This window comes from Mustela lutreola, chromosome 10 (assembly GCF_030435805.1).
Source record: "Mustela lutreola isolate mMusLut2 chromosome 10, mMusLut2.pri, whole genome shotgun sequence".
NCBI classification, from domain to species: domain Eukaryota; kingdom Metazoa; phylum Chordata; class Mammalia; order Carnivora; family Mustelidae; genus Mustela; species Mustela lutreola.
Genome location: NC_081299.1, coordinates 45,446,201 through 45,465,090, shown reverse-complemented (window position 1 = coordinate 45,465,090; position 18,890 = coordinate 45,446,201). Strand labels below are relative to the sequence as shown.

Genomic DNA, 18,890 nt, shown 5'->3' with positions numbered 1-18,890 from the left:
TAGATAAGTATGAATGGTGTATCATTATAAGTACATAGACTCACATCTACATTGTCCATTCTCTAGCGTAGGCAGCCCTTAGTGTGAAGTTCTACTTTTAGTCTGAGGTACTTTTCCTTCCTATTCTCTGGCTATGGTAGACAGATTTTTTTCCCTCTGTGGTCCTTGTGCCCTGGTGTTATTCCTGTAAACATGTGACTTAGCAAATGGGACTTTACAGATGAAATTAAGGTTGCTAGCCAGTTGACCTTAAAACCGAAAGATGATCTGGGTGAGACCAATTTAATCACAGGGGCCCTTCAAATCCCAAGAGTAAAGCAGAAGAGTCAGCTCCCCAGTCAGAGAAATATAGTGACAGAAGAGGTGGGAGAGATTCAAAACATGAGTCCCCTTTGCTAACCTTAAGGATGAAGGGAACCACAGGCCTCGGTATGATGGTGCCCTCTAGAAGCTGCAAATGAGCCCTAGCCAACAGCCACAGAAGAAATGGGACTTCTATCCCACAGCAGTGTGGAACTAAATTTTGCCCATAACCTGAAAGAGCCTTGAAACAGACTACTTCCCAGAGCCCAACCCTACCAGTGCTTTGGTTTTCAAGCCTTGTGTGACCTGAAGAAACAACACCGAAGTTCTGACTTACAGAACTGTAAGATAATAAATTTGTGTTAAGTCACTAAGTTTTTGTAATTTGTTATAGCACCAATAGAAAATATAACAGCTAAAGATAGAAACTGCAATGTATGACAAAAGTTAATTCTTCAAGGAAACCTAGGCAATATTTTTCTACAAAAGCTTTCTCTGTAACTATTAACTGACATGTAGAATATTAGCTTAATGACTCAGCAGAAACAAAAATAGCTTTCACATTAACCAGAGACTTTAATTTGATTTTGTGAAAAAAGCTTATAAGCAATCAAGCTGTTTTTCTCTTTTGTTTGTTACCTATAAGTATGCACAGTGCAAATATTAATCAGGGAGAACCTGCAACTATGAAATGCTATGTTGTTCAAGATGACATCTTTACCATGTGGTTACTGGAAGACAGAGCCTTCCCACTGATCATTTAACACCCACAAAAAATACGTAACAAACAAAACTGAAATTTGAATCTATGGTTATTAAAACACAAAAGCATTTGAAGTCGGGGCTTTTTTCTTTTTTCCTGAAATAAATTATAAAGAGTGATCCCAATTTCAAAGGTTTTAAAAAAGATTTTAATAGATATATATCAAGTGCTTCAACAGGTGACTCAGCCTATGGAGTATTTTTTCTTTTTCAAAAATAGGCTAAGAAAGAATGAACATAGGATATTCTTGAAAATGTTTTGACTAATATCCAATCTTGCATTTTCTTATGATTGTCATGGTCATAACCTAATGGCTATCAACTTTCAGTTTTATTTGTTGCACTCAAAATTCACTGTATGATATTTAAGCATACATGACAAAGAACACAGGCATTCTTCTTAAAACAATATTTAGATTACTCTGCTTAGAGTTCACAGTTCTCTAACAATTTTACATTAAACACACAAAACATTGTACAACCAGAGAGATTTGTGAACAGTCTTGAGAGAAAGCTGTATTTTGGTACATTAAGGCAGACTCAGCCAACAACTTAAGAAGTTCTGGATATTTGTTGCCACAAAAGACAAGTTCAAAATTTGAATATTTGATGTTTTCAAGAAATTTTAAGTCACTTAAAATAAGAATACCATAATTCGTGAAACTGTGGTCTTAAACATTTTTACCACTATATTCTTACCACATTAAACTTCTAAAATCAAGATAGTCATCCTATCAGTATCAAAGATTTCTATTAAAAAGAAGAAAGGAAGGGATTTACCTTAAATATGATGATAAACCTGTATTTAAGTAAGGGCCCTCAAACAGTTTCTCACACACGTCTGTGAGGTAGGTTATCGTCCACATTTTGTAAAAGAAAATCCAACCAAACTGAGAATCACATTCCAAATTAATTTTTGTTCTTTGCTCTGCATTATTTCTTGCCTTTACAAACATTTGAACTGTAAAGATTGTTAATCACTGCATTCATTTTAAAAACATGAGAAAGCAGCCAAAGTTTCACCAAAGTGACTTAAGAAGTAAAACAACATAAAGGCAACAGAAAAATACATCCAGTGAACAGCTTTTGACAGTATAGGGTGAGGTATAGTCAAAGGAGCCTGAAAACCAAACAGGCAAAAGCAAACAATGTAACCATCTGTGGAGGGCAGAACTGAGGGAAAACAAGAGCAATTAGAAAAAACAACTTCAGACAAATTTTTGACTAATTATTACTATTCCTATAATTTGAGAAGGCACAATTAAGGTGTTTTGTTTAGAGCAATTAATCTATTTTTTTTCCATTCAGGAAAATGTTATCCATCTAGAAGAATGGCCTTTCTTTATAACAAAATTAACTTAAAAGGGATTTTTAGTAAGAAATAAACTCTTATAAGCAGTAAAAATTAACTATGTAATTCACTGGGGCTAGACCATTCCTGTGCCTCCTTGAAATTTTAAATCAACACAAAGCAGTTAACCTTGCAAAATCACACAGATAAACCTTGTCAAAATCCTGTGTATGTTCAGAAAAGTTTTCATGCTAAGATACTCTACAAATACTTCAGCTTTTTTTCCTGGAAAGAACACACTATTCTGGGGTTTCCTTAATTGCACTTTAAATGTAACTGAAATTTACCTATCTTGTTTGTCCAAATACTCATGAGCTACCTCCGCAAAACCTAAACTGCTTTGAATATAAACAGTAGTTACCCAAAATCCCATCACAGTCACGGCTGCAAAATGACACTGCTCTGCAAGTGGGGCAGTAAATAAAATACTGGCTCACTACGTTAATACCGGCCCACAGTCTGGTAACTTCTAGACTCAGGCTGACACTTACCAGGTTCTGGCTGAAAAGTTTAATTAAAACTCAGTCCAGTCTCAACTGTGAGTCTGGTTCTTTATGCTCTTACTGTTTACTTTATGCTATTACTGTTCAGTGGCATAAAATCCATCAAGATTATATGTGGAAAGGCTAGTAAGGAAGCCAGGAACTTGTTCAAGTAACGTATCATTTTTTTAAAGCTCATCAAACATTACATTTCTGGGAGAATATCAAGCCAATAATAATTAGGTAGTTCGTGAACAGAGATATACTCTATGAAAACAGTGTTTATCATCTAAATACCCATACAAAATGAAAAATTATCAATGTGTACATGAAATTTAGATAAACCTAATTCAGATAACAGTCAAAAACTATTATAATTTAAGATAGGGGCTGCAGCTAGTTTTACTTTTTATAAAAGACTGTGCTACAAGGATCAAGTAAATAAAATTAAAGGAAGAATCATGCTTAAAACACCTTCAGTATTTTATAAGCACCCTCAATAATTCAAAAGTACTGATAAATATCAATATACTAATCATAAATAATTTTAGTTAGTATAATCAACCAGTTCCAATAATTAAGAAATATTCAGTTAAGACTACTTTATGTCACTCAAAGACTTGAAAGCAATACATCTGGGTTTATCTTTATTACTCAACTCCTCAGATGTTTCAGTGATTCAGACTGCTCTCCCCTTGAGGAAGGTGGGACAGAAAGAGCAGTGATCACTGCTGAATACTTGTATGGCATTAAAGCTTTATGAAGAGCTTTGTGGTCCTGCTTCCTCAACTACAAAGTGGTTATACCTCACAAGGTTACTGTAGTGTATTAACTATATTAATAGACATGGTCTCTGGATCTAAAAATCACTATAAAAAAGTATGGAACACTTCTAATACTTCAAATCAGTAATATTTTGCTTCTGCCAAGTGCACATGATGTTTTAACACGTTCAGTTTTCTAGATGACTTTTGCCATTTGTATTCTAGAGGACAGCTGTATTTAAATTTTTTTTCAAGTATAAACCTTTAAAATGCCTCACCAAACAAATACAGAACATTGACACTAGTATAAAATCTCCAAATATATAAAAAGTGAACACTAACATAATCATACAAAAAAGGCAAAGACAGAACTTTAAAGCTCAAATGTACCTTGGAAGCCTTTTAGCCTATCCTCCCACTTTAGAGGTTACAAACTGAGGTCCAACATAGGTGTGATTTACTAACAGATTGCACATATTCCTCATCTAGAATTTCTAATAGAGCCTCTGAGAACGATTATTAAAATAAATTACCTTCCCTATTTAAAAAGTCACAGAATGACAGAATGACCAGGTAAAGATATGCCAGATTGAAAAGGTGGAGTTCTTTAAAAACAAAAACAGACAAAACCATGAACATGGTTTGCATTTAGATATTGAGATTTCACAGCCATCAACAGGATTTAAATTATTAACCAGTGGCAGACAAAGATACCGTGTCTGTGGGAAGCATATTCTAAGCTTTTCTATTTTATAAGTGGAAGGTACAGTGCTGATATTAACTCAGTATACTGCACATTAATAGAAGCAACAAATAAATTCAAACAGTCAGAAAACCTGTAACAGTTGTCTATGATTATTTTCTTAATTATGTCTCTTCCAATATAAAAACAAAAAAAGTCTATGTTCCCTGAGTACAAACTGGCTAGAGAATAAGAAAAAGCAACCCACAATTATGCAGCTCTTATGGGAACCCTATTTGCAGAAAATGGAGAATTTCTGTAAAACATACAGCCAATTCTCTGACAGAGAAATACTGGTACTTCCAATTAATTTAGGCTCCTAGATTCTTGTTATAGCAGACTAATACCAAGGAACAAAACACTTGAGGTTACAAAAGTGTGCCAAAAGTTTGTTGATCAAAACAAAATCCAACTTGAAATAGGTTTGCCTACCTCCCCATTCAATTTATCTGTTCCTCCATTAAAGATTACAGGAATTAGATCTAAATATGGTGTCCTGTATTTAGAAAATGTTCATGGACTATACAGTTTGAAAGTGAGAATCAATGTCATAGACTCATTGCCTACAAAGCCATAGAGCCATAATAAGCATTAGTCACTAGTTTCTTAGGCCTTTTTTTTTTTTTACAAGTAATCTGCTTTAAGTTTTCTCAGCTATCCATTCAACACAACAATTAATAAATTTTGCTCCCAAACAATACCACAACCTGGTTAAGAAAATCAAGGTGCTATGAAACACATCATAGACACAAAATTTTGTTTAGGCCAGCATTTGCTCAAATGAGTATGTCCACAGGTTAAAATAAAATTTTTCTGATTCTGAACCATATTCTCTCCAGCAACTGGTAAGAAGATACCTTAATTCTATTCTTTCCTATGTTAATTATCATTATATAATTACATATATTATTATATATATGTAATATATATATTACATATATATTATAATTAATTATAGCAACCTGGAACAGTAAGTTTCCTAAAATAGTATTTTCCAAATTTGCCTTTTCCCATGGAATATTAAGATTAAAAGTAGTTAAATTAATTTGGGGAAAGCAGTGTTAAAGTTTTCTTTTTTTCACTGAAGGACTTTTCAAAGTCTTTAATTCTCATATCCACTCCATCCTCAAGCAAGAGTGTGACATATAACACTTTCCAAACTTCTCAATGGACTCGTTTTTCAGCACAGCACCTCAGGGATACAGTGTGGGAAATGCTATTGTAGAACCTTATGGAGTTCATTTCCATGATGTAGCTAACTCTTTATAACCTAATAATAGAAGCTCTCCTCCAAAATCTTAACTTGAAGAAATTCTTCCCACCACAGATCTAACAACCACATACCACACCCCTGATTAACCAGCTTACAATATTGAAATGTGGGAATTTAGCAACTGATTCTTTCCCTTTTCCTGCCCATTAGCAACAAAAGCCTCCTCTGATATTATTCCGGCCCCTATTATGCCATACTGAGCCTCCTGAAATCTCCTCAATATAATGTAATTTACTGTACCTTCTAGATTCAGAGTAGCTGTGCTTTAAAAATGTAAGCATAAGAGAACTGAAACTGCAACCCTGGTTCTCCTAAAATTCAACAGATAGCCATCAAAATGTAGATATTCACAAATACTGGCACGAATGAGAAAATAGCATATAATATTTTTAATTCTCAATAAACATGATAATCACCAATATAAAGTATTTTTATATGAATAAGTTCTTAATATCTGATTTATTCGACTAACAAAGCTAAAATGCCACTGTATTCCTTGCTGTTTTTCCACCTTCAAAATTGTTAGGGATTTTGTCATTAGGGATAAGGAATCATCAGAATTCCTATTTCTAAGATCAATCATAGTAAAGCAAATCGTATGAGGTGGACCTGTTCTTCCCAAAAGAGGTATTTACACATTTGAAGACGTTAAAATTATGCCCTATCTATAACGCACGGCAGAACGATTATCCCTCTAAAAACAATCACAAAAAGTACCCTTTGGTGCCACTAGATGGCAATCTTTCAAAGGTTTAAACTTAAAAAGAGTTTAATGCAAACCCACACTTTTTCCCAAATTGGTGAGCAAAGATTCCTTTAGATATTATGAAGTCAGACTTAAAAGTTACTTAACACTATTTTTAAAAAGTTCTATAAACCAATATGATGTGACACACTGCAAACTCCTGACTCGAAACTACTTAAAGACAGACATGCTTATCTTCCAAAAACATAAGAGAAACTTGGCCAAAGATTTTCATTTGCTTCTTGGTAGAAAACATTATTTTTGGCAAACAGAAACCTGTTTTCAAGAGCTTAATCTTATCTAGGGTAAGTCAGGTGAATGAGAGTGTAATTATAACACATTAAACAAATGAATAAATACAAATTAGATAAATTACACATAATTGAAAAATTAAATACTTTGACTAAAACAATATAAGCAATGAGCTATTATCTAATCTGCTGTATATAGGTTTCTTTTTAAACTTTAAAAAAAAAAAACCAGCACAAAGCAAAACAAAGAAACTGCTTGGTTTTTCCTTTAAAAGCACTGGTGTGTGAATACATATATGTATATATGTAAACAACACATACATTTATTCAAGAGAGAATTTTTTTTTTTTTTAATGTTTAAGGCTTCCCTAGCCTAACAGCCTCAACAGGTAAGGTCACAACCCACTAAGCTTTGGAGGTACAAAAAAACCCTTAGGGCCAGAACAGTGTTTTCAAACTGGATGGCTAGCAACCAAGATTCAGAACAAAGAAAGGGAACCAGAAAAGATTTAAAAGCTAAGTAAATCAGCCACTAAGGATCAAACAACAAAGAAACTGGTGGTGGGAAGGTAGGGGCGGGGGGGGGGGGGCGGGAGGGGGAGATAGATGGCTGTGATAATAAACTTGAACTTTAGATGAAGAATTAGCATTGTGGGATGCAGGGGGACATAGGCACACACTCCCCACCACCACATACATTAAACCAAAGGTAAAAGTTCTATTTTAAGGGACTGTTGGTATTTTGCTTTGTTTCATTTAACTATTTTATCATGCTTGTGAAATACAAAAATAAATAGAGGCAAAAAGAATTTGAGAAAGGTAGTTTCGAAGGCATGTTTTTAAATGATGTTAAGTTTAAAAAAATGTTTTTTATGAAAAACCAAAAATTGTAATTTCAGATGTTCTAATACTGAGTAGAACACCGAAGACTCTTAAGTAAATATATTATCCAAGGAAATCTCAAATAAAATCTCTAGCTGGTTATAAGCTGTTTTTTTTTTTTTGTTTTTTTTATAAGCTGTTTTTAAGGAACCTAGAAACCAGTTATCTGTTTCAGGACCACAACCCTTCTGTTAAACACTAGGCAGTATTTTCAAAACCTAAAACTACTAGAAGAACTTGGCTTCTGAAATTCTGGGGGCCAGCCTTTAAGATTTCAACATTTAAATACCATCTTACTAATGGCTGTGTTAATTTTTTCTTAATCTTGTGCAAGAAGACTGGGTGCATAACACAGCTTAAAGCCTGCTGAACTTTAGGAAATAAACTGGATTTACCTACACTAAATAGTAGAGCAAAGAGGTATTGCCAAACCACCCTTTGACTGAGATGACTCACCAGTGAAGGTGTATTAATCATCTGTAGTGAACTCACAATTTTAAAGTAACAATACTCTTCATCAATGTTCACCAATTAAAGATACTGCCTCTATGAATTTATCATAGGCAAAACAGAAGTATAGACGTCTATATGTAAATAAAATGTCGGAGTTTTTTGTTTTCAATAATTTCAATGTCATTGAGTGTCCCCTGGAAATACTCACGACTCTCCATCAGTATTCCAGAGTGTATGATATCCATAAGTAAAATAATAATTTTAAGAATCTATCTGATTTTCACAGTGCTATAACAGAAAGACAGAAACTAAAGAAACATCATCAACGGGCTAAAGTAGTGATAAGACTGGCACACATTTCAAAAAAATCCATGGTGTGACTGCCTAGACGGGGTGGAACTGAAGACAATGTGCTTCCAGTCAAAGAGCCAGTGAGAGAGCCAGAAAGTGAATGGCTCTCCGCAGTTACAGAATCAAAACTTGATCTTGGTCTATGTAAGCCAGCAGCAGAACAGGAACGCTGAGGTGTTGAAGAACCAGACCTCTGCTCCACCACCTCATCTGAAATGGATGAAAGAAGAGCAATTTATATGAAATGTGTATTTGCCCAAGCCCTTCTTATGAAGATGCTATATTCAGAAAACTGAGTAAACATATCTGAACAAGGGAAACTTCATGGATGGCATGTTTCAGAGTTTTAAGAGCAGGGGTAGCAATACCCCTTTCCTCTCACAATTATAACAGACATCACTCATCAACTACAACACTAACAGTCAAAATGTCACCCCTAAATCCTTCTCAGAATAGTATTTGGCATCTGCCTTGAATTTAAACTGATATCCCATCTGAAGACAGAATATCCCTGAATGATTATTTTTCTTGCAGCATATCAACAACAAAAAACAAACATTAAAATAAAAAGTTACCATTATACAGTGGTTCTGAACCTTCAGTACACAATGGTGGGGATGGGGTAAGGAAATCTTGTTAAAAATAAAGATTTCCAGGGGCGCCTGGGTGGCTCAGTGGGTTAAGGCCTCTGCCTTCAGCTCAGATGATGATCCCAGGGTCCTGGGATGGAGCCCCGGAGTCAGGCTCTCTGCTCAGCAGGGAGTCTGCTTCCCCCTCTCTCTCTCTGCCTGCCTCTCTGCCTGCTTGTGATCTGTCTGTCAAATAAATAAATTAAATCTTTTAAAAATAAATAAATAAATAAAGATTTCCAGTTTCCCAGGACTCACCTCTAGAAATAAATTCTGATTTGGTAGATCTAAGGGTAGTTCCCAACAATCTGCATTTTACTAAGAACTCTGGGTAATTCTGATGACAGGCAGTGATAGCTCAGAATAAAATTTAACTGTTCTGTTGAAAACAACTTCCCTAACTGTGAACTCAGTTCTCCTCTGGTTCTGTCCTGCACCTGACCCTTGGTTTACTGTTTTTATCCCACTTGGGCCTCTGGACTGAACATATGGTTCATGAGGGTTTGACTTCTGGCACCCACTAAACACTTAGACACAAACCACAGCCACCTTCCTGATTCCTTCATCTCCTAAATGATTGGGGCATCAAAATCCAACCTGAATACAAGGAGAGACTCATTTGGCCAACCAGGATGAGGAAAGCTGATGAACAGAGAAGTTTAAATACTACAATCCTAACAATAAGAAAATATGAATGAAGAAATGTGACAAAGAACCGGACAGCATCATGTAATATTAGGTAAAAACTGCCTCCCTGTTATTCCTTACTTTAGCTCCACAACGAACACTGCAAGCGCGTTTTTTATGCCAAGGAGGCATGTCTTTTGAAGAAGTGCTGGGTTAGAGATATTCCACGTCTTCAATACTTTTCATTTCACTTGCATTTTTAGTTAACTCTAGATTACTTTAAAACCAGCATAGAAGACCCACCCACCATGTCTTTGAGATGATTTTAACATCTTGTCAACTAGTGCCAAGTTTTATCTTCTCAGAGCTCATGCCTGCATAGCTTCCTTACCATCAATGCTTTTAAAGTCCAAAAGATAGCTTCTATTGTCAACCAGATAAAGTTGTAAGCTCATTTTCACATAATTGCCAGTCACTGGATTTTTTCTTCTTACACGAAGATGGTATGCATTCACTACCTAAAATGAGAAACATTTTTAAAGGAAAAATGTTAAAAATAACAAGCTACAGTGTCTCCCTTATTCTTATTGCAAAGAATATTGAAATAGCTGACAGGTGGGGTAGAGAAGGAATTCCTGAATCATCTTCTAATATTACATGACACTTTAATATTTATTTAATCTCCACTAATAGAATTGTCTGTGCAGATCACCAGAAATTTAAAGGGAACTCAGAGATTATAGAGTCCAACCTTCATTCTAGCTATACCTTTGCTCTAAATGTCAACAACAATTCTGGTCACCCAGACTCAACTTGAATACCTTTACCTATTAATACGGAGTAGGAAGAATAAAACAGAACTAACGTTAATAGTTTGCATTAGGCAGTATAAACAGGTACTGTCACAAAATTTATTATAATTCTGTGAAGAAGTATTATCTGCCCTTTGAACAGAAGAAAACTGCAGCGCAGAAAAAGATGATTCTGGATTTTCAAAACATCTATCAAAGGAATTTCAGGGCACCTGGGTGGCTCAGTCGTTAAGCGTCTGCCTTCAGCTCAAGTCATGATCCCAGAATCCTGGGATCAAGCCGCACATCCAGCTCCCTGCTTATTAGCATGAAGCCTGCTTCCTCCTCTCCCACTCCCCCTGCTTGTGTTCCCTCTCTTGTTGTGTCTCTCACTGTCAATTAAATAAATAAAATCTTTAAAAGAAAAATTAGTTCCAAATTTTTTTCAGTATGGAATTTTAAAGAAATTAATGCCTTTCTTTTAACTAAATTGCTTAGGAAAAGCATATCTGTTTTTAAACGGTTTTAATGAACTATTATCTTGTTTATTCATTTCTTGTACAAATAAAATGAAAATGAAATGATGTTTCAAACATGTCAAATGAATATACACAAGGTATATTTGAATATTTTTATTCTGTCATTAAAAATACATTCATAGTCCTCAAGAAAAGAAGAGTAAAAGATATCTGAAATGAAAAAAAATGCTTTCCTTCCTACATATACTCAAACAGAATTGCAATGAATTTGAGCACTAATTTAAAAAAAAGAAAATTGGGAGCTAAGAGTAAGAAAAATATACCATAACCAAGGATTAAAAACACTAGCCAAATTAAAGAGATTTTCTTAACCTAGAGAAAAGTATTTGTTGACTGAATAAATATGTCCTGATGGTATCACTTGTATTGACCCCTAGCTGTTATAGCTAGTGGGAAAAAGAAAAGAGAGAAAAGTAAAACACAGCATCTTCAAAGACACATGACTTTGTATTGCTATGATGCAGACAGAAATAGGTGGACTATTTTCTCAGGTGATTTCAGGTTGATTACTTTTTGTTTCTTGGCCAAGACTGCTAGTCTCTAAAAATATTGTAGGTCCGCAGCATTAACAACTCTTCATGCTTTCAGAACTGTGTTTAGTTTGGAATGCACTTGGTATATTAATGGAAAAAATGGGGTTTATCATCCAGAAACACCAAGACCACTAAATTTGTATCTAAATCAAAAACAACTTTTTTAGAGACCTAAGTACTCAACTCAGTAGATCAGAGCAGCTTACTATACAAAAAAAAAAAAAAAAAAAAAAAAAGCAAATGATCTTAAGATATTACAATTTCCTACCTTCCATTCAAAATCCAGCTGCTTCATAGCTCGGTAGACTTCAGCCATAATGTCATACGGTTTGCTTTGACTTCTGATTCCAAGATGCCACTTGGCTTTTTTCACAGCTAAAGATTTGGGCTTAGTTGTATTCAGTGCATCCAATGGACATCTCGCTTTAGGACTGTCTGCTATAAGGGGTGGCATCCTTTCTGGATGAGGTTTCAGGCCTGGGGGAATATGCATGGTACTATCATCCATAAAAGAACCAGATGGGGGACTAGAGGCGAGGTAGAACTCACTGGCTTGGTTCATTATTCTCCGATTGTCAATGATAAGATGATAAGCCACTGCAAGCTGGTCTTGAGGGTCACCACTATATAAACTGTTCATTACTTCTGATTCTGTACACTCAAATTTTTCACACACTTCTTTCACAGCCTCATCATCAATGACGTTAGCATCATAGGAGGGGTCTTCAGGAAATAAGTAACTGGGCAAATCTTGTTTAAACCATTCATGCTCTCTAGGAAAAATACCACAATACACTATTGTAAGAACATGCTTTGGCAAGTCCCAAATAATTTAGACATGGGGCAATAAAATATAACAGAATCAGAAAGACCTGTTCTCTATATGATCCTGAATGAGCTAATTAAACCCCACCCTTGAATAACTATGATTATTCAGACTTGGGTACTTGGCTGACATTTCTGAAAAATTAGTAAAATGAGCCTGTCACTTCAAAGGAAACGACTAGCAGTATTTTTTGCCAATGATAAAGTTCAACCTTTCAAGCAAAATTTTAGAAATTTATATAATTTGTATCTGCCTCCATGAGTTTGACAGCTTCCTACAACTTTAAGACTTTTCTAATAACTTTATAATGGTAACAATGAACATGGTTTTTAATACTTTATAATGAACATGTATGTCACCATTTGGAAAATCTTTTTAACTCAATAACCCGGTATTTTCAGAATGACCAAGGTAAAATATCTACAAGCCGGTATTTTCAGAATGACCAAGGTAAAATATCCACAAAACACACACAAAAAAAGACCAGTGAATTTTAATTAATAAAGTACAAATATACACTGAGATGTTTTCTAATTTATACTGTAACTAACAAGTTAAGCTTTGGCTTAAGATTAAAGAAAAATATCCACAACTCTCTGAAAGACTGTTAAAATGTTCCTCCTTTTCCAACCACTTATTTGAGTGGTATCAGATTTTCTTCATAGACTGCAACCAATACAAACATACTGCAACAGACTGAAGAAGTAGACCTAAGAACCTAGCTGGTGTCTCTCTTAGTAAGCCCAACACCTAAGAGACTCTGAAAAATAATTCTACTCTTATTACCATTTTTTAAATTTTTCATAAAAAATGTGTTATTTAGATTAACATGTAGTAGCTTTACTGTTATTTTTAAGTGAATTAAGTGTTTTTTTTTTAGGTTTCTCAGTTTCAAATTTTTATATGACAAATACTGATATGACCTGCATTAAACAACACAACTCTTTGGAAGCCTCAATTTTAAGACTATAAAGGGGTACTAAAACCAAAAAGATTGACAATCAGTCTCCTAAATCTTATTTTATCACACTTCTGAGCTTTTGCACATCCAAGAACATCCTGCCTCTTTTCATCTGACCAACTATGTATTATTCCTTCGAGACTACACAAACACTGCTACATGATAGAACTGGGCACCCTCTAAACTAAATTCAGATCAATCTATATTTTGCTTCAATGCTTTCTATTGACTGATTGTTTCATTTATGAATTTTAACTTAGTATAGCAAAAAGACATTCTTCCTCTCAGATTATATTCTAGCAGAATACAGATAAATATTCACAAAAATAAATATATAGTTTCAAATATACAAATATGAAAATCCTGTGATAAAGATTATAAGAGGAAAACATAGGGTAAGATAAAAATATATAAATCAGAACGGGAGCCATGTAATTAGGGAGCTATGGAGTAATATTTAAGCAGGTATCAGAATGATTAGAAGTCAGCTGGGAGCAAAGAGCTGGGAAACAGGTATTCCCAGCACAAAAAACAATGCAGGTAAAGACTGAGACAAAGAGTTGTGCCATGTTCCAGAACAGGACTGAGGCCATGAAACTCATGAAAACAGGAGTTATAGGTTGGAGGGGCAAAAGCTATCAAATATTTCTGACAGCTATAGGCTAGAAGAAAGATTCTGGGACTAGATCCTATGCTTGATGAAAATCACTGAAAGATTTTACAGAGACATGGGTGACATAATCTAATTTGCATTCTGTAAAGATAATCTTGCTTGTGATACAGAAACTGAAGAGACAAAAATGATGATGATGATAATGCTGATAAAATAGTCCAACTAAGAAATGATGGTGTGCCAGGCCTTGAGGATGAATCTTCTACAGCTTCTAGTAGATCTTTCTATGTAACACTCACACTTTCTTATAGGTATTGATTTTTTTCTTAATCTTACTCACCAAACTCAGAGCTCCTTGAAACAGAGACCATGCCTTATTTAGTTGTATTCAACTACCAAACACAATGTATATGTTCAATAAATGCATAATAAATAAGTGACAAATACATAAAATATGAAAATCAAAATTAATCCATTAATGTGTTTATTTCCTATATCATACTAAGCACCAAAGGCTTGGTAATAAAGATGCGATATATTAATTTCTCCCATAAAACAGGAGACATTATATATCTAACATTTTAAAAATATTAGTGACAAATAGGGAAGATGAGCATTTCCAAATGAACTCCAAAAATTCACTCTTCCATGAAATCATTCAGAGTACTAGCAAAAATCATCAAAATCAGGGTACCTGGGTGGCTCAGTCATTAAGTGTCTGCCTTCGGCTCAGGTCATGATCCCGGGGTCCTGGGATCGAGCCCCGCACTGGGCTCCCTGCTCAGCAGGAAGCCTGCTTCTCCCTCTCCCACTACCCATGCTTGTGTTCCCTCTCTTGCTGTGTCTCTCTCTGTCAATTAATAAATAAAATATTTTTTAAAAATATCATCAAAATAACTTTCCTAAAACCATGGAAATTTACCAAAAGCCTGCAATAATCTGAGAAGTGTTTACTCAAGAAAATAGCTGATCTCAATAAAAACACTGAGATCTGAAACATTTTAAGTTGCCTTATACCCATCTTCCTTTTCCCACTTCTATGGTAGCCTTGAAAACCAGCAGTCTCACAATCATGGTAGCCCAGAACACCTAATAACCTAATAACGGCCTAACAACCACTAAAGGAAAGATAGGTTTAGAATTAGAGCAGAATAGGTTTAGAATTCTCCAAAAGTCCTAGCCTCAGGAAACTGTAATTATTTGACACGTCTGGAAGTTCCCTTCCAGATTTCCCTGGAAATCTCCATTTTGGATGCCTTGTCTTTTTCTGACCTGATTCAGAGTTCCCTCACTGCAAATAGCCTTCTCCCCAGGACATTTGTCAAAAACAACCAATGGCAGGCACCTGGGTGGTTCAGTGGGTTAAGGTCATAATCTCAGGGTCCTGGGATCGAGCCCTGCATCGGGCTCTCTGCTCCGCAGGAAGGCTGCTTCCCCTTCTCTCTCTCTGCCTGCCTCTGCCTACTTGTGATCTCTGTCTGTCAAAGAAATAAATAAAATCTTTAAAAAAAAAAAAAAAAAAAACCAACCAATGGTAACTGTGACATCTCAACTGACTGAAGAGGCAGTAAGATTTGGGGCAAACAAGAAGCTAACCATAAACCTTAAAATGAAAAGTTCAGGAATAATAGTTCCACTGAGGTCTTTGAAATACTCTGATATATTCCTGGGACTCAAGCAGCCCAGGCATATATTATGCAGGGCTGTGTGCTTACCTAAGAAAGACCCTCATTTCTAATCACTAGCTGACTTTGAGGCTCTCTGCTAATGTGGAATAAAGACTAAATCAGAGTTAAAAGCTTCTCTTTGGAGCAATGAAGACATACTCCAACATGTACACACAATCACTTAGCAAAGGCTGTGAGACTTATTAGATCAAGGCATTTAAGGAAAACTAATAATAAGATGACCATTAAGCTAACTAATCAGAGATTTCAGTGGCCAACCATGACAAAAAGTACAAAATCTGGGGAATTAATTCAGTAAAATCACTAACAAAAGGAACAGCAACAAGAATTACAAATTAAAGGCATACATCCAAAAGAAATGGAAACATGTGACCATAAAAAACTTGTACATGAATGTGTATAGCAACATTATTCTTAAGAGCCCCAAAGCAGAAATAACTCAAGTATCCATTAACTGATGGACAGATAAACAAAATGTAGTGTATCTGTACAATGGAGTATTTTTAAAGAACAAAGGAATAAAGTACTATACATGCTACGCCATGAATGAACAGTGAAAACATTATGCTGTGTGAAAGTAGCCAGATTCCAAAGGCTACATGCTACAGGATTCCATTCATATGAAATTTCCAGGACAGACAAACCCATAAAGGCAGAAAGTAGATTACTGGCTTCCAAGGCATAAAAGGAGGGGGAAATGGGTAATAACTGCTAATGGGTATAGAGTTTCCTTAAGCTAATTAGAAAATGGTGATGACTATACAACTTTGTAAATATACTAAGAACCACTGAATTATACAATTTGAAGGGACAAATATACAGTATGTGAATTATATCAATGATATAAATGCTTAAAAAATGATAAATAAGGAAATAATCTAAATATTTATTTCTAATTCATTCATTTGCACGAAGGACCATAATTCTTTACCTTAAGAAAACTGCCAATTAAAAAGTCATAGTCAGCTTTTGTTTTCAGGAACAGTTTCTGAATTAACTCTATCAAGATAAGCAGTAATCAGAATGTTTATGAGAGTTGGCCTGAGACAATATCAGTTCATTTCCCCATAAGAAATTAAGTCTTTCTATCACTATTACCTGATACTCTATTTTGGTACTTAAGACTAAATGACTTAAATGAGTTATGGAAACACATGAAAATGAGAACACAACAATCCAACATCTTCGAGATGCAGCAAAAGCAGTTCTAATAGGGCAATATATAGCAATATAGCCCTACCTCAAGAAATAAGAAAAAGGTCAAATAAACAACCTAAACTTGCACATAAAGGAATTAAAAAAAAAAAAAGAACAAAGTCCAAGGTGAGTTGAAGAAAATAATAAAGAATCAGAGCAGAAATAAATGACATAAAAATTAAAAAACAATAGAAAAAAATCAGTAAGAGGCACCTAGCTTGCTCAATAAGAAGAGCATGTGACTCAGTCTTGGGGTGTTGAAATCAAGCCTCACATGGGATGTAGAGATACTCAAATAAATAAATAAATAAATAAATTTAAATAAAAAATAGAAGATCAATAAAATTGAGAGCACCACTTTTATTCAATATGGTCCTGGAAGTCCTAACTACAGCAATCAGACAAGAAAAAGAAATAGAAGGCATCCATACTGGTAAAGAAGTTGTTAAACTGTGACAGTTTAATATCCATTGAGTATGGATGCCTTTGCAGATGACATGACATTCTACATAAAAAATCCTAAAGACTCCACCAAAAAACTACTAGAATAAATTCAGTGAAATTGTGGGATACCTAGAAATCAGTAGCATTTCTATACGCTAATAACAAAGTACTAGAAAGAGAAATTAAGAACATAATTCCATTTACAACTGCACCAGAAATACTAAAATATAACAAGGAGGTTAAAGACTATATTCATGGATTGACAGAATTAGTATTGTTAAAATGTCTATACTGCCCAAACCTATCTGCAGATTCCAAGCAATACCTATCAAAATACCAAAAACATTTTTCACAGAACTAGAAAAAACAATCCTAAAATTTGTATGGAACTATAAAAGACCTCAAATAGCCAAAGTAATTTTGAGAAAGAAAAATAAAGCTGGAAGTATCACAATCCCAGATTTCAAGATATGCTATAAAGCTGCAATAATTAAAGCAATGGTATTGGCACAAAAATAGACACATAAACAGAACAGAACAGAGAGCCCAAAAATAAACCTATGCTTATGTGGTCAATTAATCTAAGACAAAAGAGGCAAGAACATGCAAAGAAGAAAAGACAATCTCTTCAATAAATGGTGTTGGGAAAACTGGAGAGCTACATGTAAAAGAATGAAACGGGGGGCGCCTGGGTGGCTCGGTGGGTTAGGCCGCTGCCTTCGGCTCGGGTCATGATCTCAGGGTCCTGGGATCGAGTCCCACATCGGGCTCTCTGCTCAGCGGGGTGCCTGCTTCCTCCTCTCTCTCTGCCTGCCTCTCTGCCTGCTTGTGATCTCTCTCTATCAAATAAATAAATAGAATCTTTAAAAAAAAAAAAAAGAATGAAACGGGACCACTTTCTAACATCATACACAAAAAATAAACTCACAATGATTAAAGACTTAAATGTGAGATCTGAAGCCATAAAATTCCTAAGAAAAACACAGACAATAATATCTCTGACACCAGCCTTAACAATTTTCTAAATATGTCTCCTAAGGCAAGAGGAACAAAAGCAAAAATAAACTATCAGAATTACATCAAATAAAAAGCTTTTTGCACAGTGAAGGAAACCATCAACAAAGCAAAAAGACACCCTACTAAATGGGAGAATATACTTGCAAATTATATATGCAGTAAGGAGCTAAAGTCCAAAATACATAAGGAATACAACTCAACACCAAAACAAAACAAAATAAAAAATCCAATCAATTAAAAACAAGCAGAGGACCTAAACACACATTTTTCCAAAGAAGACATGTAGGTAATCAATAGACACATGAAAGTATGCTCAACTCCTGTAATCAGGGACATGCAAATCAAAGCCACAAGGAGATATCATGTTACACAATTAACATTGCCAAGGACTAAAATAAAAAAGACAAGAAATAATAAGTGTTGACAAGGATGCAGAGAAAAAGGAATTCCACACTGCTAGTGGGAATGTAAATTGGTAATAGTCACTGTGAAAAACAGTATAGAAGTTCCTCAAAAAATTTAAAATAGAAATACCATATGACCCAATAATTCCACTACTGGGTTTTTACCCAGAGAAAATAAAAACACGAATTCAAAAAAATATAAGCACTCATATGTTTATTGCAGCATTACTTACAATAGCTAAGATATGGAAGCAACCTAAGT

The 18,890-nt window shown here is 34.8% G+C and overlaps 1 protein-coding gene across 4 annotated transcripts in view; it reads right to left on the bottom strand.

Moving 5' to 3' along the window:
* Positions 1 to 855: 855 nt before the first annotated feature.
* The window catches only part of PRKAA2 (protein kinase AMP-activated catalytic subunit alpha 2), a 72,729-nt gene continuing 54,694 nt past the window's right edge, over positions 856 to 18,890 (bottom strand). For 3 of the 4 annotated variants that reach the window (XM_059135255.1, XM_059135256.1, XM_059135257.1), the window contains exons 7-9: positions 11,747 to 12,251; positions 10,007 to 10,133; positions 856 to 8,569 (exon numbers count right to left, since the gene is read on the bottom strand). In XM_059135255.1, coding sequence (XP_058991238.1) covers positions 8,331 to 8,569; positions 10,007 to 10,133; positions 11,747 to 12,251 — 871 coding nt within the window. In that variant the 3' untranslated portion in view covers positions 856 to 8,330. Of the gene's footprint in view, positions 8,570 to 10,006; positions 10,134 to 11,746; positions 12,252 to 18,890 lie in introns of those variants that run through there. The other variant, XM_059135258.1, reaches the window with a different exon arrangement.